This window comes from Ornithorhynchus anatinus, chromosome 16 (genome assembly GCF_004115215.2).
Source record: "Ornithorhynchus anatinus isolate Pmale09 chromosome 16, mOrnAna1.pri.v4, whole genome shotgun sequence".
Taxonomy (NCBI): Eukaryota; Metazoa; Chordata; class Mammalia; order Monotremata; family Ornithorhynchidae; genus Ornithorhynchus; species Ornithorhynchus anatinus.
In genome coordinates this window covers 7,212,195-7,233,765 of record NC_041743.1, presented here as the reverse complement: position 1 = coordinate 7,233,765, position 21,571 = coordinate 7,212,195, and the positions used below count along the sequence as shown (strand labels likewise).

Below are 21,571 nucleotides of genomic sequence, written 5' to 3'. Positions count from 1 at the left end.
TTTTAATTATTCCAGGTTTGGAATTGAAATACCAGATATTCCCTTTCTAAATCCATGGATTTGTTATACCCAGTTGTTATGATGCTGAAGGAATGAATTTCTGTGTTTAGTGTGAAATACTCATTCAATTTAAACTCTTCCAGTGCTAATTCCAACAGTCCCAAATATTTTAAGTTGCCACAGAAACTGAATTGTATCATATTAATACATTTTCCAGGTTCTGTTTATCTACATTTTTTCTTTCTTTTTTTTGTATTTTTTTTCTCATTTTTAGTGAAACTGTGGTCTACCAACCTGGACAATTCAGTGGCAAGTATTGAGGCCAAGGCTAACGTATGTTGTGTCAAATTCAGCCCATCGTCTAGGTACCACTTGGCTTTTGGCTGTGCAGGTAGGTAATCAAAGTTTCTTATGCATTTCTGAATCCTGTGGTGTAACTTGCTATAGACTGAACTTGATATGTCTTTAACGTGCTTATAACAGTATCATTCCACTGTCTACAACTTCACCATTTAGTGTCTCCAAGACCTATAGAGAGCACATGGTGGATTTATTATTTTACCTGATTCGCCTTTACACAGATTCACACATATTCTGTGCTGTGTGAACTGTAACTAATAATCATTCATGGCCACAGTTCTAATTCGGGATAATTTTACTGCTACTGCAGTGCCGATAAGACAAATAACATCTGGTAGAATTTCCACTGAATTATTTCTGCTTCCTTGTAGTCAGATGAAGAGCTTCCCTAAACAGTATCCAGTAATAAAAACTGACACTTTATTTTTAAAACATTAGGCTATCAGTTTGTGTTCAGTTTGATTCTTGAAGAGGTCAACGGTATTGTATATGTCAGCATTCAATAAGCTACATTTATCAAGTGCACAAAATTGTGCTTATTGTTTGAACCCAGATTTACAGTGCTACTCCAGCTTTAACTTATTTGGGTACTGGCTTTGCTTAATGCTATTCATGAAAATTTATTTTAATGTTAAAAAGACCCTGTTGTTTCCTTGTCAAATTGTACTCCTTCCTTTCTTATCTTTCAGTGATTTAAAAAATTTGCGTTATTTGATAAGTCTTCTGTCCTGCGGGGGATTTTGTGGAGTTATCATTATTTTTCTCTTTTACAGTAGCCAACAATCTGAACAGTTTAGCGAAAAAATGATTCTAGGGAGATTATTAGAAAGAATCCAGGCATGGAAATTCATGAGGTCACTCATGTAACACTGTCTAGATTTTCATAACCGTGTCGAGAGAAGCAGCATGGCTTAATGGAAAAAGCACAGGCTTGAGAGTCAGAGGACGTGGGTGCTAAGCCTGGCGCCACCACTTGTCTGCTGTGTGACCTTGGGCAAGCCACTTAACTTGTCTGTGCCTCAGATACCTCATCTTTAAAATGAGGATTAAGACTGTGAGCCCCATGTGGGACAACCTGATTACCTTGTATCTACCCCAGCACTGAGAACAGTGCTTGGCACATAGTAAGTGCTTAACAAATACCATAATAATTATAATAATTAAATATCCTCTGCTTCCTAACTTTTTCACATTCACTGGGGTCACCCCCACCGCCCGGCCCGCTGCCATAACCACTATCTACCACTCCTGCCGTGATTATTGCAAAGCCTACCCATTCATTGCAATTTCCTCTCTGAACAGTTATCCTTCCTACCAAAGCCATTTCCCCAACCCCCATTGAAGTTCCCAGACATCATTAACTTTGGCACAACCTATTTACCATCTCTTTAACGGGGTTTCCTGTGTTTTCTGGAATATAACTCTCAAAGTTGCTTTTCCCACAGTTCCCTAGTTTGAGAATTATCTAAGGAGAAGGGAGGTCTTCTTTGGCTTAACAGTTCTGTCTTTGACTTTTTATGGTCTCACTGAACAGTGGCACATCACCCTAGGAATCAGTCATTGGGATTTGCTGAGCACCTGCTTTATACAGAACACTGTATTAAATACTTTGGGGAGTATACCAGAAGCCAAAGACATCTTGACAATCTAATGGGTGAGGCAGGCCGAAATAAAGGATTTCCAAAGAGATGGAGCTGTAGAAAGATCAAGTCTTTAACAAGTATATCAGTGCAAGAATATCAGTATGAAAGGGCAGAGTAAGTCCTTGGCTGTGCAGCTAAATTCACTTGTATGCATAAGCCCTAAGGGTAGGGGAAGCAGCTGCTGTAGACAGATGTAGACAGCTCCCAGACTGAGCTCCCCTTCTCCCTCTACTCCCTCTACTGCCCCCCCTTCACCTCTCCGCAGCATAACCCTCTTTTCCCCCCATTTCCCTCTGCTCCTCCCCCCTCCCTTCCCATCCCCTCAGCACTATACTCATCTGCTCAACTGTATATATTTTCATTATCCTATTTATTTTGTTAATGAAATGTACATCGCCTTGATTCTATTTAGTTGCAGTTGTTTTTATGAGATGTTCTTCCCCTTGACTCTATTTATTGCCATTGTTCTTGTTTGTCTGTCTCCCCCGATTAGACCGTAAGCCCGTCAAACGGCAGGGACCGTCTCTATCTGTTGCCGACTTGTTCATTCCAAGTGCTTAGTACAGTGCTCTGCACATAGTAAGAGCTCAATAAGTACTATTGAATGAATGAATGAAAGATATAGGCAGGGAAGGCTTAATTTCCTTTTCCCCAGATGCTGGGTCACCAGAAGGTGACTACCACCCCATTCTCACTCTACCATACCCAACAAAATTAGGCCATTTTAACTGTATCCCCCCTTTGGCTGATTCAGCTGTGACTAACTAGACTAAACTAGAATTAAAGTTCAGCCATGTTACCTATACACATCCAGAAACCATTCCCAGGGCACCTCTAAGGTCTCTTTTGCAGGGGATGGAGCTCCCTTAGGCATCCTTTCCACCCTGACAATATGGGAGGTGGTGGAATGCCCTATGCACCCATTCCCTGTGGCCCCTGAGTTCAGATCTCCTTTTCCTAATAATAATAATAATAATAATAACCGTGGTATTTTGTAAAATGCTTACTATGTGCCAAGAATTGGGATAAGCAGGGTCTAATCAGGTCAACCACAGTCCCTGTCCCATCTGGAGCTCATAGTCTAAGAAGGGAGTACGATTTAATCCCCATTTTACAAATGAGGAAACTGGAGCACAGAGAAGCGACTTGCTCAAGGTCGCACAGCAGGTACCTGGTGGGGCCAGGATTAGAACCCAGATCTTCTGACTCTGGCCCGTGCTTTATCCTTCAGACTACGCTGCTTCCCTTTTCAGTGGCTTGCATTTCAAAGTAGAGCCACAAATTTTACTTCCAAAAGCCATTTCTGGCCAAAGCGGCAGCAGCGCAGCACCAATGTTGTAAGCGGTATATACCGGAAACCTAAAGAAGTTGCAACATGCATTTTCCTTTTTTGAGCAGGGCAGGTTTTGAGTCCCCGCTGTAGCTGCGCAGGCCTCGCAGCAGAGGTAGCTCTCTGCTTCCCCCCATTTCAGCCGGCACGGGGCTTCCCTCTTACCCTCCCTCCCCAGAAGCAATAGGAAACCATCAGACCCCAAAGCCTCCCCGGCCAAGGGGAAGCCAGCCCCGTGGCGGGGGCTCCTCGTCCCCTCCCTCCCCACGCAGTCAAAGGAACATGGATCAGCCTGGGCCGGGCTGCCCGGAAGGGACCAAGAGCTTTTTGTCCACGTGGATTCAGTTTATCATGATTCATGGCGAAATTCCTTCTCTCCCATGCTCATCCCTGCCTCTACCGTCTCCATTCCCACCTTGTTGGGTTCTTACACTGTGAGAAGCACTGTGGTGGGTGGGAGGGGCGGGAGGAGCCTGCATTATCCGTAGCCCCTTCCTTCTTGTCTTTATAATCCAACTAGTATTCTGGTTATGTTTCTATCATTTAGGTAATTAACCTCTGTTAAGGCATGCAGCTCATACTTCGTAGAGTGTTTTGATGTGTTGCCTTTGCAACAGATGCTTTCTTAATGAGTGTGTAACTTAAACGCAAGCAGAATTTCAGTTCTAGCACATAAATATCGTGCCATTTTCGAATTTTTGATTTCATTATCCATTATAGAGTAAATAGGAGCTCACAATCAAAAATAATGAGAAAAATCTCTTAACACAAACAGAAATGGCTTAAATTAGTGCACACTTTATATAGATATGCACCATGGAAAAATTCCATCACCACCCAGCTGTGTCTAATATCACAACCTACAAGAGTATTGACCGAAAGAGCGGCCAGAAATGCTAAGAAGTTGTTCTCTCCTCTCACTTATTTACGTGACTGAATGTAAGGGCAAGTTGAGAATTCTTAGACACCCTAGAGAAATTGGTTCTCTAGTGCCAATGGTGATTTTATTGTTATTTTTTTTCCTTTGGTATTTGTTACGCACTAATTGTATGTCAAGCACTGTTCTAAGTGCTGGGGTAGCTACAAGTCAGTCAGGCCAGATTCATTCTCTCTCCCACTTGGGGCTCCCAATCAAGCAGGAGAGAGACCAGGTATTGAATTCCCATTTTACAAATGAGGAAATGGAGGCACAGAAAAGTCAAGTGACTTGCCCAAGGTCACACAGTAGGCAAGTGGTGAAGCTGTGATAGGTCCTGTGGCTTATAAGCCCTCGCTTTATATCCTCTAGGATATGCTGCTTCCCATTAAATTGGTAGAGTGCCATTTTCAGGTAGGCAACCCAAATAAGCCTGAGGTTCATTCATAACTTGGTCAAAGACTCAGTCCATAACAGTAGATAAAGCCCTCTGCCTCCAATTTCCTATCTCAGAAGTGAGGCAGTTCTCTTTGTTTAAGCTCAGAGAGAGGTAGTTGAAATGAAGGAAGTAACATTTGCCGAACTCCTGGGAACACTGTTGTTTGCAGATACTGTGTAAAACGGCACCCATGGTAGAGCTGCACGTAGAGTAATTCTTTCCTTCATTCTATTGCTCAAATATATATACATATAGGCATTTTGATACATAAAAGAATAAAACACAACTGAAAGAATGTGCAGCTACCAAGTAGCAGCCAGTCAAATTCTCTACCATTGAGTTAAGCCCCATAGGGCTGAACTGTACTCACGAAGCCCTTACAGATATTATTTGATTACAGGAATGGGCTGGAATATTAAGGATATTTCTGTTTGAGTTAGGAGGCAGGCAGCCGGTTTCTGGTATGTGGACTACATAGTAATTACAGATTAAGACTCCATGCCGCAAGGGCTCTTTGGTTGCTTCTTTCGTAATGATACATCATGCTGAGTCATTGCTTCTCTGCCTGTTGTAGTTCATATCTCACATTTCCCTTTGGTGGAGTACATTCTTTTTCCCCACTGGGCTGCTGCTTTTTTTCTTTTTCTGGCCCTGAAATCCATGCAGAAGGGGATGAGTTCTTTCTCTAGTGTTCAGATTGGGAAATAGACTCGAAGGTGGCCATGGTAGCTAATATTTCTCACCAACATCTCAAATTTAACATGACCAAAATGGAACACCTCATTTTCCCACCCAAACCCTGCCCTCCTCTGACTTTCCCATCACTGTAGACACTGTAGTCCTTGCTGAACTCCCTGCTTCCTGTCTCTCCCCCACTTCAGTCCGTACTGAACTCTGCTGCCCAGATCATTTTTCTATAAAATCAATCATTCCATGTTTCCCACTCAAGAACCACCAGTGGTTTGCCACCCACCTAAGCATCAAACAGAAACAACTTAATTTAGACTTTAAAACATTCAATCACCTGGTCCACTCCTACCTTACCTCTCTCATTTCCTACTACAACCCAGCCCGCACACGTGGCTCTTCTAATTCCAACCTACTCACTCTACCTCACTCTCATCTGTCTCACCCCAGACCCCTCACCCACATCCTGTCTCTGGCATCTTCCTTTTGCATGGAGAGGTAGTGGTCCTGTTGAAGCCTGAAGGCAAGGAGACAGACAAGAATGGAAGCTGTCATTGAAGTTCAGGTTACATCCAATCCAGGGACAGTGATCAAAAAGAAAAGGAGGGTGTTCATGAAATATTTCCAAGTATGGGTAGTCTGGATTTTGGTGGGTTAGATGACAGTTAAAGATGGACACCAAAATAAAGAGCCAGTGTGAAGAAAGAATAGCTGTGCTGCTTACCGTGATGGGGGAGAAGGTGACGTTTTGGGAGGAAAGTTCAATTTTGGATATGTTGTCGAGTGAAGATGGCCTGGAGGCAGGAATTAATATCAAAGTGAAAGGGTGAGAGGTCATGGATTGAAATTGAAATCTGGGTAACATCTTGTTCCAGTGATAATTGAAAAATTGTAAGGGGATGAGCTTCCCGAGAGAGTGAGTATCAAGTGAGAAGAAAAGAGGACTTACCCCTGATTGAAGCTCACAGTTAATGGATGGGGAAAAGAAGAAGCAACAGAGGGAAGGGTTAAAGGAAAAGGGATGTGGAAAGGACTTATTCAATAGTATTTCATTCAATAGTATTTATTGAGCGCTTAGTATTTGTGACTTTTGACTTGGACAAATTACTTAACTTCTGTGCTTGTTACCTCATCTATAAAATGGGGATTAAGTCTGTGAGCCCCATGAGAGACATGAACTGTGTCCCACCTGATTAACTCGTCTCTGTCTCAGCGATATGTACACTGCCTGGAAAATAGTAAGCGCTTAACAAATATAATTTTAAAAATTATGAGGGACATTGGGCCCATGGGAAATCTTTTGAAAAGTGAAGGATATTAGGATGTTTCTTACTCCGAGGTTAAATACTGAGGTGGCAGGGACCGTGTCTGCCAATTCTGCTGTAGCTCTCTCTCCCACTACACTGGAAGTTCCTTGCAGGCAGGTGTGATGTCTTCTACCTCATTGCACTCTCCCAGGTTCTTCTGCCTCCCCCTCTAGATTGTAAGTTCCTTGTGGGCAGGAATTGCATCTACCAACTCTATTGTATTGTACTCTCCCCAACACTTAGTACAGTGCTCTGCATACAGTAAATACTCGATTGATTGACTGACTGCCATCACTGTTCCTTCAAGCATCATTTGATGCCACAGTTCAATGTAGGACATTGGCCTGGAGAGCATGAATCTGTCCCATTACTGTGCTCCTATTGATGTGGTTATATAGCAATCAGAGATGTTCAAGGAAAATCAGGAGGAAGGGTATCTTTGAATCCAAGACAGGAATGTTTCCAGGATAAGGGAGACTGGCAATGTCCAAGGCATCAAAGGGTGCAGAAGGTGGAGGCCTTGTGGGATCTGTTGGATTTGGCCAGGGGTTGTTGTGGAGGTCTTTATCTGAAACAGCTCCGTGAAAGACGCAGCCACAATCCCAGCTGTATCTGATTTTAATAAAATATTCTATTTGCATGCTTACTGAGTTGAAACATCTTGCAATATAAACTGTAATCACTGCCAGATAGGAAATACAGATAATCTAGTGGTCTTTTTTAAAAGGGATAGCATTTTATCCCAAAATTAGTGACATAAATCACGGGCAAAGTTATTATTGTTCTGCCTCAGCAATGGCACTGATGATGGTTTTAGCCCATTTATTTTCAAGGAGCACTGTTCCGCAGCTTAAATCAACAGTGACTCCGAAGTGCAAGCTACTTTCATTTGGATTATGGGGAAATTTGTACCATTTCAGAGAAGGTACTTTGTGGATTCATTTTAGTAAGCTAACTAGAGTCGACGATGCTTTTTTTTAAACCCTTAACATGCTAGAAGTGCATCAACTCCCCCTCCTGGTTAATTTTCTGTGTGTCGAGCTTTTACCCCTGAATCTTCCTAATGTATCAGATATCAATCACTCAGATTTATTGAGCGCTTACTGTGTGCAGAACACTGTACTAAGCACTTGGGAGAGTACATTATAACAGACTTGGTAGACATGTTCCTTGCCCACAAAGAGCTTACAGTCTAGAGATTTGACCCTTGAAGTGCTTTCAGTGTTAAATAGGACCATCTTTGGGCTTATTCCCCTTTTTTTCCTCACACCAGCTCTTTGTTCCTTGCCTAGTTTCATCATAGTAATAACAACATATTTTGAACACCCACTTGGTTCAGTGCACCAGATTAAGCACTTAGGACGAACAAGACAGAAATGGCATGTTCTCTGCCTGCAAGTAGCTAACACTTCAGATACATTTAGTCAACAGTGCTTCCCGAGAAGCACCTTCTCTTCAATGTTCTTTACTATCCAAGACCAGTTGAATAGTCTATTAAGTAAATACTGCAGCATTTAATACAGTGCCGGCACATTGTAAGTGCTAAATGGATACACTAAGGCTGGGGAAATTATTGTAGCTTTCAGTGGCTGGCCTAAATTGCGTATGCCACTTCTGAGACAGAGAGAACATGAGAGCCAGGGCCCAAGGCTACAGGATTTGCAGGGCTGGTTGGACCAGATCAGGAAATTAGAGAGCCAGAAGAGAGGAACCTAACAGGTGTCAAGGCCCACGAGAAGCAATGTGGAACTGGTCTTTGCTGAATCTGAGCTGTGGGAGTAATATGGTATTTATTGAGCAACCACTGGGTACATTAACTCTCTGTTGGTTCCAAAGTTCATGAAATTAGAAAGAGAAGTCATCATGTCAGGATTTAAGGGCATTGTGGAATATCTTGGAATTGTTTGGGGGAAAGTGTATGGTTTTGTGTGTCTGTTAGCATTTTTCTATACATCCTTGCATAATGGCACTTGTATATGATCATTTAAGTGGTCAGTGAGTTGGGGGAAAATATATGATTTTATCTGTGTGATGAGTCAGTGGGTGGAGTATGTAGAATTGTATTTATCCAACTGAAAAGGTGACAGAATTTCTTGGTTGGACTTGGAATAGCTAAAAGGACTAATTAAGTGAGAAGTTTAAATGCATTAGAAATAGGGAAGTGTTTCAGAATGGCTTTTCTAGTTAACCGATTAGTGGGTATAAAATGGTAATAGAGAACTAATATACAATCACTATATAACTGTAGTACAAAATACACAGAGTAGTAGGCTAAGCTATCGATAGCTCGAAGGGATCTCTCTGAAGCTGCAATGCCCAGTTCACTCTCTCCCACTCCCCCAAATGTGATGCTTGGAGATAGAAAAATATTTCTATGTAAATCACTCCCTGTGAAGAAAGCATCCACAAGTCACTCCTTGTATCTATCCCAGCATTTAGTGCAGTGCTTGATGCATAGTAAGTGCTTAACAAATACCATTATTATAATTATCTCCTCTGTGGGTTTTGTAATCCAAAGAAGTAGGAGACTTCCAGGGCCTTCTGTTGTCACTGACGGTTCTCAGGCAGCCTCTCAGAAAAGTTCTGTTTGGAGGGTTGAGCCTCAGGGGCCTCTTGTGGGATGAGTCTTTATGCCTCAGAACCCAATTTCTTGAATATTGATTGTAAACCACGAGTTGCTAAAAATGACACGACCACCCCTGCCTCCTCACCCACAGAACCAGCAACCCACATTGAAGTTTCAGAGCAATGCAACTGATGTGTTTTCTTTCTTTCAATACGAGAGAGTATTGAGGCTGGGATAGATCCATATTTCTGCCTAGTTTTTTAATCTACCAAAGCTTACTTAAGTTAGGGAGGGGTTGAAATTTTTCAACTCTGAAATTCACTAAATAAATACCTAAACCATAATTAATCTTGGCCAATACGTCAATAGTAATGCATACTCCTTTCATTAATCCTCTGTGCTTGCAATGATGGAAGAGAAAAAGAATGTCAGGGTGCTTTTACTTTCAAGCTTTCAAGTGATTACAGTTGACTGTAATGGAGGTGGAGTGCACAAAGCCAATTTTCCAAAAACAAACTAAATTACCGTCTGTCATAAATAAAGGCTGATTTTCACAAACTTCTCGTCTCCCTTTCGTGCCCCCAAATAAAACTCCTTACCAACTTCTTCCAGTCTTGCCTTTCAACTCTTGAATCAAACTCCCTCCCTTATGGTCTGCTTGAACTGGGCAGCCAGAATGGAATCCTGTGGATCTTGTGGACTTGATTCATCCATTTGGGGAATAGTAAAATACTGGGCAGTTTCTAAATTGACATAAAACAATCATTAGAACCACACTGGGGATGAAATATGACATCTTCATCTGTGTGGCAACAGTAAGAGGCTCTTAGGTCGGTGTATTTTTAATGCAAAAAGGCAAGTTAGATCATTGGAATAAATTTTCCCGTTATGAAATCTGGTAAGGCCCCAGAGACATTCCTACTATTATGGAAAGTGCCAAAAATAACTTAAGTGACTGGGTTCCTGCTTTTTATTTCTCCCAGAATTTATATCTGCGGTTGTTCAGTGTTTTGTCTTGGCATGGTGGGATTTTGTCCATTACACCATGACTCAAAAAATGTCCAGTTGTCCATTCCAACAGCTCTGCTAATGTCATCACATCATGATAATCATTTTAAACTTTCTTTTCTTAAAGTGCTTTAAGTCATAGTCTGAAGTAGTCAATGATGGCCACCCTATTCATTACATTGCCTACATAATCCAATCTTTTCTATCCTTAATAGCTGAGAAAAGGGTAGACCTACCTCGTATTGGTACCGGCATTCAGATGTTTAAGGCTGTCCCTATTCTAGGTGATTGTAAACACCGTTCTCCATTAGATTATAAATTCCTTCTTAAAATTGCCCCAGAAAATAGTAGGCATCCTAGCTGCTCAAACTGTTTTTACGAGATGTTCTTCCCCTTGACTCTATTTATTGCCATTGTTCTTGTCTGTCCGTCTCCCCCGATTAGACTGTAAGCCCGTCAAACGGCAGGGACTGTCTCTACCTGTTGCCGACTTGTTCATTCCAAGTGCTTAGTACAGTGCTCTGCACATAGTAAGCGCTCAATAAATACTATTGAATGAATAAGCTCATTCTGGACGGGGAATATATCTGCGAATTCAGTTATATTGTACTCCCCCAAGTGCTTAGTACAGTGCTCTGCACGTAGCTCTCAATAAATGTCATTGATTGATTAAATGTTTGATTCTCACATTCACTTCACTCTGCTGAGACCAGTCTCATCAAGGTCTCCTTTGACCTTTGGCCAAGAGCCAATGAGTGGCTTTTGTGTCATAATCCTCCATGGCCCCCTGCCTGCTTTTGACACTCGGCCATTCTCTTCTCCTTTAGTTTTGCCAAAACTGTATTCTCCTGCTTCTCATATCGATCCCTCCCAATCTCCTTTGCTGGCTTCTCTCCTCACCTTTAAACTCTGGGTTTCCCAGAAGACTCAGTCTTGGATCTCCCTACTCTTCTCAGTCATCATTTACCCTGAGAGCTCATCCATTCACTTCAGCTCCCACCCAATGCCAATGACTTTCAAATCTACCTTACTATAGCCAACTTTTCAACCACTTTACAGCCTCATCTCCCCAGGCCTTCAAGACACCTGCACCATAAATTTAGACTGTCAAAAAATTAGCCCTCCATCTTCTCTCCGATCTGCTTCCACTCCTAACTTTCCCATTGTGGTCGATGTTATAATCATCCTCCGTGTCTCAAAGTTCACCATCTTGGGGTCACCTTTGATTCTCCTCTTCTGTTTCACAAAGTCTTTTTTAATCAATGGTATTTATTGAGCTCTTACTATATATATGCAGAGCACTGTACTAAGCATATGGGAGAATATGATTCAGCGGAATTAGCAGCACATTCCATGCCTATAACGAGCTTAAAGTCTTGATTGATTTTGACTATAAGCTCCTCGAGGGCAGGGTTCCTCCTACTAACTCTTTTGTACTCTCCCAAGCACTTCATACAATGCTTTTCTCACAGTAAGTGGATCGAATATAATCCACCTCTAAATTCTCGTGGATTTTCTTCTACAATATTTCGCCGATCCACCCATTCATGGTCACCACCCATAAAATTAATAGTAACTGAGGTGTTTGTTGAAATGCTTACTGTAGGCCAAACACTGTGCTGAGCGCCGGGATAAGAACTCGATAATGAAGTTGAACCCGGTTCCTATCCCACACGGTACTCGCAGTCTAAGAATACCGCTCCAGCTTCGTCCGTCTTCCATCTCTTCAGCACAGTGCAGCAAAATCATATTCCTAATGATCACTCTACTCCTTAAAAGTCTTCATTGGCTTCCTTCAGAGATAGAATATAGGATACGATATCCATCAGCTAGAGATTGCTTTTAAAGTGCAGTTAAACTTTTATTTTCCAGCTGTAGTTAGATAAGCTATTGGAAAATAGCCTGATCTGTTCACAGTTACCTGTTTCTCCATTAGCCTACCACCGATGTGATGCTTGTTCATATTCGTTGTAAGAAGAGGGATCAGCTGATTACCCTCAAACTTTCAGAATCTAATCCATGGAGGCAAACTTTAGCTTTCATTCCTAGAAGTTCTCCTGTGTCGTAGAAGATTGAGCCCTATTTGTTTATTGTTGTACTCTCCCAAGTGCTTAGTACAATGCCCTGCACATAGTAAGTACTCAGTAAATATGATTGAATGAATGAATTTTTAAGGATTTTCCAGCGTACAACAATTCTTTAGAGGCTTCAGGCTCAACTATGAGCAGGGTACCTTTTGAAACATTAAAACGTATGGAAGCACCTACCTTGATAAACAACAAGCTACCATAGGATAAAACTGTCAGTGTCCCTGCAGTATATAAATGCAATCCCTCAATACACGGCAAAAAAAGGGGGAAGAATGGACTTCTTAATGTATACATGTTACAGAAGGGATAGAAGAAGAGGTTCCTTTCTTCATTGAGCTAGTTTAAATTTAGCTTTCCCGAGCATGGCAGACAGTTTCTGTTTATTTTAAAGCTGCTTTTATAAAATACTTGAAATATCGTTAGAAAAAACCCATGTTCTTAGAAAATTGCGATCATTTTTCTTGATTTAGACCTTTCCTTGGTTGTTTCACATTTTGTTTGCAAGGTTGGGTTTTTGTGCTGTACATGATAGAGTGATAAATCATCTAAGAGTACAACACCACTTTAGTGAGAGAATAAGCATGTGGAAGGGAGGGGCTTATGATAGAAAGGTCCTCTGTGGGGAACAAAACAGATCCAGCAGTCATCTTCTGGGAACAGAAATTCACGGTATGCACAGACCTTGGTGAAAATGCAACCTTAAGCAGCTTAAATTCATATATCAGCATGACAGTAGTTATCCAGTGATCTTGGCTTGTGTTAGGGAGTTCAGATTGCCAAGTCAATGAGAGAGGCTTTTTAAAAGGTATGAAAAATTATCAGCGCTGGGCCATCAGCTGTATTTTTCACGTGCAGAGAGTTGCTCCTCCTTCCCTGAGAACAACCACTCCATAAATGAAGTGCTTCTTCCTGTAACAGTATTCCAGAGTCCCCAGTGCCCATGGCCAGGGCCCATAGCACATGGAGGGCTTCAGAGAGTATTGGGTCTGTAAACAAAGTGACGGTTCACTACAGAGAAATGTCTGAGTCCAGTTTTTCATGATATTTTAGTGTTTCGTGATGTTCCCAGTTCCCGATTTCCGAATCGCTTGTCTCCTCTAGTCTTCTCCCCCTCTAGACCATAAGCTTGTTGCGGGCAGGGGATGTGTCTGTTTATTGTTATATTTTACTTTCCCAAGTGTTTAATATATTGCGTTTAAGCTCAATATGGGCAGCTAACATGTCTACCAACTCTTTTATATTTACTCTCCCAAGCACTTAATACAGTATTCTGCCCAGAGTGCTCAATAAATGCCATCGATTGATCAGTACTCTCAGCTGTTCATTAGGCATTTCTGAATGAAATAATAACTTTGGTATTTGTTAAGCACTTGTCAGGCACTGTTGTAAACATTGGGGTAGATACAAGTTAATCAGGTCAGAGGCATTGGGCTCCCAATCTAAGGGGGAAGGAGAATGGGTTTTGAGTCCCCATTTTACAGATGAGGAAACTGAGGCACAGAGAAGTTAAGTGATTTACGGGAGGTCACATAGCTAAGTGGCAGAGCCGGGATTAGAATCCAGGTCCTTTGACTCCCAGGCCAGTGCTCTTTCCACCAAACATAGTTTTAGAGTGATGCGAGAAGCAGCATAGCGTAGTGGATAAAGAATGGGCCTGGGAATCAGAAGATCATGGGTTCTAATCCTGTCTCTGCCACTTGTCTGCTGGGTGACCTTGGGCAAATCACTTAACTTTTCTGTGTGTTGGACTGTGTCCAACCTGATTTGGTTGTATCCACCCCGGCTCTTAGTATAGTGCCTGGCACATAGTAAGCACTTAAATACTATAATCATTATTATTAATTAATTATTAATAATTAATAATGTCTTTATGCTATCAGTTCTAAGCAGCCTCTATAAGTGCTCTTAGGGAATATGGTCTTTACAATGGACTGCAGATAAGACAATGGTCAGAACTCCAGAATTTACTACACCTCAACCCCTCACTTTCAGTCTTTTCCCTTCAACCCTTGGCCCAGGTTTCTAACTTCTCCCCAGATTCACATGATGGTAGAATAAAAATCTGAAATGTACACATTGGAAATCAGAAACTATCTAAAATACACAATCCAATTTTTGATTACTTTTTGATTACTTTCTTAGAGTATTAAATGAATAGTATAACAGCAGTTATAACAACAATAATAATAATGATGGTATTTAAGTGCTTACTACGTGCCAGGCACTGTACTAAGCGCTGGGGTGGATACTAATAAACTGAATAGGACACAGTCCCTGTCACATGTAGGGCTCACAGTCTCAGTCCCCATTTTACAAATGAGGTAACTGAGGCAACAGAGTAGTGAAATGATTTGCCCAAGGTTACACGGAAGACGAGCAGAGGAGTTAGGATTCGAACCCATGACCTTCTGACTCCTGGGCCCGTGCTCTATCCATTACCTGAATCACAAACCTGAATTTACATTACGTGCAATTAAAACCTCGGAAAATATGAAAAAACCAAGCTTTTTAAGCTTTGGGTCCATTCATACATTATCTTTGGCCCAAAGAGTCTAAAATATTTCAGAATCAAAGTTTACGTATTGCCAGATCCCAGGAAAGCAGATTAGTCACCTTCCACCATAGGATATATCTCACTCTTTCCCTCCCTTAAAAACCTGCTATTTCTTCCTTTTTCTTCTTTTTGTCTTCAGTTTGCTACTACTTCTCCTTAAGCTCAGGGATTTAGTGGCAGAAAAGAAGTGTAGAAGATCTGACATCTTGGGAGAGACTCCACCTGATTTAAGCCAGTATGTGTGTCTTAGGCTTCCCTTTCTTTTATTTTCTTCCCTAGCAATCCCTTGATTGGTAGGTGGTATCTGGGAAGAGAGTATTTCTGGATTCCATCTCCTTGCCCCCTCCAACCTCACCTCACTGCTCTCCTAGTACAACCCAGCCCATACACTTTGCTCCTCTAATGCCAACTTACTCACTGTACCTCGATCTTATCTATTTCACCACCGACATCTGACCTATGTCTTGCCACTGTCCTGGAATGTCCTCCCTCTTCATCTCTGACAGACAGGTACTCTCTCCACCTTCAAAACCTTATTGAAGGCAGATTTTCTCCAAGAGGTTTTCCCTGACTGAGACTTATTTCCTCTTTTCCCATTCCCTTCTATATTATCCTGATTTACTCCCTTTATTCACTCCTTCCTCAGCCCCATAGCCATAATTTCTTTATATTAATGTATTTCCCCCCCCCCCCAGGCTGTGAGCTCATTGTGGGCAGTGAATGTGTCTATCACCTCTGTTGTATTGTACTCTCCCAAGTGCTTAGTACAGTGCTCTGCACACAGTAAGCACTCAATCAATGCGATTGACTGATTCCAGGTACACATTGTACAGTCAAAGGTGAAATCATGGGTCAGTTTAGGGCCTGCTCTTTCACACATTGTGGCAAACAGAAGAGTGATGCAACTACGAATATATTTTGAAAGAAATTCAGTGTCATTATCGAAGAATCTTTTAATAAATGGCCCATTATAAAACTGTGCTAATCCATTCCCCCCAAAGTAATCCATTTGAAAAGAAAATAGCTATTTCTGCTGTGTAAATTTACTGAAATTTAAAACCATCGAAAGGTGTTCTAGAATATTTTGACAGTCATCAGTAGCACCAATCAATGTTTGATATTGTGTCTAGCCCATGTTCAAGGCGATTATTCCCATAGCAAATGGCAGGAGTCCTCTGCAAATCCAGACTGTGGGAAAAACAGGATAAAAGATGTGATGAAAGTTCTCCAAGAAATTTACTCGTTCCTTTTGCTGATTAAGATCTCTTTGCCATTGTATCGCTTGTTCCCTATTTAATATGAACCAAGTTACTTAGGGGGAGATTTAATGGGCCGCTTTGTCACAAGATCTAGACAGGTCAATATAAAATGTCCCTAATGTGTAAAGAACATTAACCATAGCCCAATGAATGTCATCTGTAACCTGAAGCCATAGGGAGTTTGTTGAATATAAACATTCCAAAGCCGGGTAGCAGTCAGGCTGCCGTTCCCTCCATCGACGCAGCAGAGGGAGATGTGGATCTTTCATTAAATGATAATGTTGGAGGGCAATTCAACAAAAATAACTGTGGGTTTTTAAGGTTCCCATTAAAATTAGGAAGGAAAATCACCGAGGCCTTCGGCAGATGCTGTGCAAAGTTTTCTTGAAACGGCTTTGACAATACAAAGACCCTGATTATCCTTCTCCCGAACCTCGCGCAGATAGAATGCCAGCTGAACTAAATTGTGGTTTTTACCAAGGATTAAATGGACAGCCATGCTATTCATGTTTGACCCTGACCTGATTTAAACTTAGATCTCTAGTTGCTTCATGGGAGGGCTGTCATTGGTTAAATTGCTTTAAATTTGGTTTTGTTTTTTGTTTTGCACTCAGCCTCTGTCCAGGTTTTTCTTATATAGCTGGAGTAATGCTTTTACATAAGAACTCAGTGAAGCGGTGAGGAAAGAGCCCAGGCCTGGACTTAAGAAGACCTAGCTCAGATTCCCGACTCTGTCTTTTTCCTGTTCTGTGACCTCGGATGAGTGATAATTGCTGTACCTCAGTTCCTCATCTGTAAAATGGAGGTTTGTTACCTCTTCTACCGCCTACTTAGACTGTGAGCCCCTTGGGGTACTCTATCTGGCCCTGATTATCATGTATTTACCCCAGTGCTTAGTTCAGTGCTTGTCTCATAGTAAATGTGTAACCGATGCCACAATCATTATTATTACTATTTTTATATTTTTGTTAAGCACTGTTCTAGGTGCTGGGATAGAAGCAACTTAATCAGGTCGGACACAGACCCTATCCTATTTGTGACAAACATTCTAAGTAAGACAGAGACTAGGCATGGAATAGGTGGGACTCCAACTTCTAAATCGCGTGTAAGCATGACTCAGGAAGAAAAAGGTAGATATATCTGAATATCTCTCTCTCCCTCTTTCTCTCTCACTCACACACACACACACACACACACGTACACGTGTTTAGAGGTCGTTATAGTTGAAGTTGTCACAGTTGGGGAGACAGATTGCAGGAAGGAAAATAAAAGCCAACTAAACTTTACCTTGAATAACTCCCGTAAATTGGCTTTAAGTTTATTTCAGATTATGATGTGTTTAACTAAGTTTTATAAACTGGGAGAGTACCAAAGAGATCGTCTAATTCAGCCTCCTCCCTCAGGCAGGGTGATTGGAGAAGCAGTGAGGCTTAGTGGAAAAAACACAGGCCTGGAAGTTAGAGGACCTGGGTGCAGCTCCAGGCTCCACCACTTGTCAACTGTGTGACCTTGGGCAAGTCACTTCATTTCTTTGCCTCAGTTACGTCATCTGTAAAATGGAGGTTAAACCCTACTCTCCCCTACTTAGATTATGAGCCCCATGTGGGACAGAGATTGTGTCCAACCTGATTAACTTGTACCTGCCCCAGCGTTTAGAGCAGTGCTGGGCATAAAGCAAGTGCTTAACCAGTATTATCATAGTTATTTCATCGTCAGTGTCTGGGGTGCACAGGATGTCTGTTACCTAACTGTTTTCTGGTCATGGGCTCACTTATCCTTGGAGAGAAGATTAATCCTTTAAGAGGGATAAAATCACTGGACCCTCTTCCCAAGTGGTTTATGACCTTGTTGTCCAAACTGTGAAGTGATATCCAGCTGGTGCTCTGGTGCACTAAGTGAGGGTTCATTGTGGGGGGCTTCATAGCGGGAGAGGAGGGCGACACAGCTTCACTGTAGTCGGGGGCGCCCAATCCACCTGATTGAGTGGCGGGATCCAGGTGGATCAGGTGGCCCTCCGGGGTCCAGGTCGACCAGGAGGCCCGCCGGGGTGCAGGTCGACCTGGCAGCTCGATTTTCTGCCCAACATAAGGAAGTGGTGTCACTGAGAAATTCATTCTATGTCCCGAAAGGAAGTTCTGCGTAATCGAGGCAGTTCATTTCCGGTGTTCAGGTTCAGTGCCACCTAGGAAAAAACAGGGCAAAAGTCATTTAGGGAGAATCTGTCTTAGTTCCCACTGGAAGAACAGATTCAGATCCAGTGCAGGCAGATAGCCAAGAAGTGGAATAAGTTGTCCACTTTAGGAACCCAAATTTGAGGGTGATGACTGTTATTGCCTAGGTATCTCCCACACTGTCCTTGCACTTGTTCGATGGTGTTTCGCTGACATCATCATATGTAGAGAGGGCACTACTACATGAAATTTGTTTTCTTCACAGAAGAAAGAGAACAGAGGAAAAAAGACTGCATTCCCACTCATGCTACCGTATTCCCACCTGTATACAGCTGAGAAATATTCAAACCGGTCTGCTCTGCTTGGTCTCCTAACTGATTCGTTCTAGTCATCAAATTTCATAGCCTTTTTGGCAATTACAAAAGCACTTCCGTGCGTTATTTTTCCTGCGATAATTATCATAAGTTGGGTTTTTTGGTCACTGCAGTTTTTGCCTTGCCCCTTGAAAACTACCTCCAAATCTAACCACTTGTTCTGACCTAATTTCCCTTCCTATTTCCTTCTAGAGGCTCTTAATTTTGTTTCTAGAGCTTTCCGTCCATTGTCATGAATTGTGTTTTTCTCCTTGGAGCTACAGTCTTAATGGTTATAACAAAACTGAAAGAATGTATCTGAGTGCCTTTGCCTCAGGGATTGACTCCATTATCATGTGGTGAGAAACTTGGGTTGTTGCCTTCCCTTTAAACCCAATCTCCTGACTGCAGATCAAAATTTCAAAAATATGTGAGGATTCTTCAGTTTTCTGGGCAAAGAGTGGGAGGAGAATCATAGGAAAAGCATCCAAACTGGGCAAGAGTGGTTTCCCTCTGAGAAGCAGTATGGCCTAGTGGACAACTAACAGAAGGAACTAGGTTCTAATCTTGGCTCCACCCCTTTACTGTTGTGTGACTGTGGCAAATCACTTAACTTCTGTGGGCCTCAGTTACCTCAACTGTAAAATGGAGATTAAGACTGTGAGCCCCAGGTGGGACGTGGACTGTGTCCAACCTGATTACTTGTATTTACCTCAGTATTTAGTACAGTGCCTGGCACGTAGTTAGTGCTAAAAAAAATACCATTTAAAAAATCTACAAGGAGAGCCATTCCCCAGATTCTACAATTTCCATCAATCAGTTGATTGATGGATCGATGGGTTCCCCAAGTCTGGACGATTGCTGTACCTGTCGGCCCATTAAATTTCAGCCCATTCATTTGCCAGTGACCCCCTAGATTTCCTAAGAGGAAGACAAGTTTTCCTAAAATGTAGTGTGTTTCACCACATTGTTTGTGATGGCCACTCCTTCTGGTCATGAACAGTGGGCTACCCATGAACGTTGTATATTTGGCCACCTTGATTATGGAGGCCCGTGCAAGGCTGTCTCGGCCCCAGGGTTGTTCTACCACAGCAATAAACTGGGAAATAGCTCTTTTCACATAGAGGGAGAGAGCCAACAGAAAGGTCACGACAGGTCTGCTTGACTGGACCCTGTAGGCATTTTTTTTTTAATGATATTTGTTAAGGCCTTGCTATGTTCCAGGCACTGAACTAAGTGCTGGGGTAGATACAAGCAAATCAAGTTGAACAGTCCATATCCTTCATGGGGTTCACATTCTCAGTCCCCATTTTACAGATAAGGGAATTGAGGCACAGAGGATGTGATCGACTAGCCCAAGATCACACAGCAGAGAAGTGGCAGAGCTGAGACTAGAACCCAGGTCCTTCTGACTCCCAGTCCGTGCTTGATCCATTAAGCCATATTACTTCTCAATTAGGGTGGAAAGCGCATTCCTACCTGGGAGAATAACAGGTGTAGTCAGTGGTGGGAATGTTAGTCAGGTAGCTGGGGTATAGCAGGAAAGGACAGCTAGGTACCAAGAAGCTAAATGGTGGAGATTTTGAATCCCATGGTCCATTTGATGCAGGTGGCAAGAGGAAGTTTTGAGTGGGGAAATGGTGTGTCAAACTTTTGCATTCATCCGTTCAGTCGTATTCACTGAGTGCTTACTATGTGCAAAGCACTGTACCAAGTGCTTGGGAGAGTGCAGTATAACAATAAATAGAAACGTTCCCTGTCCTCAACGAGCTTAATGCTCTGAAGATTAACGTACATTTTTTGAGTAAGGCTGGCGGGGAAAGGGAGAATGCGATGTGCAGGAACTGATAAGGAAAGTAAGCCTTACCTGGCATTTCCAGGTGATTAGAGAGATCATTGCTTCTGGCCTTCAGCTTCATTGCTCACTCGTCAATCCTCAGAATGTCCCCAAATCGAATGAAATGTTCATCTCTTAACCCCTGTTATTACTGGAGGATGGTAATATCCCAACATCAGTGCACATTTCATACAATCCACAACACTTAAAGTTTTCGAAACAGTGATTTGCAGAAATTTTTTGACCACCCTTTCCCCGTTCTACTGGTATTAAAATGATGACAGTAAGTAGTATCCTAAGGAAGTACAGTAGAAAAGTCTTCCTGGCACTTGAAAGAGCAAAAAATGTATCACCCTCAAATATCTTCCACCTACCTCATCTCCTTTTGGAAATAAGCAGGTAAGGAGATGAATAAGTGTACTTTCCTCCTTACCCGGCTGAAACCGTCAAAGTGGCCTGAGACTCCTCGAGTGTCATGCCACTTAAGTAGGACTCAAGTTCAAGCTCAAAGGAATTTCATGAGGGTACTATCAGTCTACCATTTTTTTCCAAGACAGCATTGGTCCCTCGCACGTATCACCTGCCGTATTTGTACCATGCGAAGACGCAGGAAACACCGAGTTATCTGGGGGCATTTATCAGCCGGTCAGGAACTAAGAAGTTGAGTGGGTATCCCCTTTCGCCTCTCTAACTGGGCCTGAAGTCCATAATCTTTCCAAAGCTAGCAGTAAGCAATATTGGAACGCAATGCAAAAGCATCCCTCATTTCAGCCCCTTTGGGTCTTCTCTGTTTATAAGTCAGTGGAGGTCATAGATTTTAGGGGGGCTGGAGAATTTGCTTGCAAGGGAGGGTACGGGGGAGTGATGAATAGCTGCCTCTCGATTACTCCCACAACTTTACCTGAATTGGCAAAGAATTTGCAGTGTAGAATCCAAGTTGGATGTAGAGAGCAGAGCCCTTGCCAGTTGTGGACAGTTGGACCTCAGGAGAGATTTTACTGCAATCTGGGATTTATATGTTTTATTTTTCCCCTAGAGTTTGGTTTCTAAG

At 42.2% G+C, this 21,571-nt stretch overlaps 1 protein-coding gene across 1 annotated transcript in view; it reads left to right on the top strand.

The window, feature by feature from the left end:
* The window catches only part of COP1 (COP1 E3 ubiquitin ligase), a 173,446-nt gene that overhangs the window by 118,892 nt on the left and 32,983 nt on the right, over positions 1–21,571 (top strand). The window contains exon 18 of the mRNA XM_039914350.1: positions 275–391. Coding sequence (XP_039770284.1) covers positions 275–391 — 117 coding nt within the window. The remainder of the gene's footprint in view (positions 1–274; positions 392–21,571) is intronic.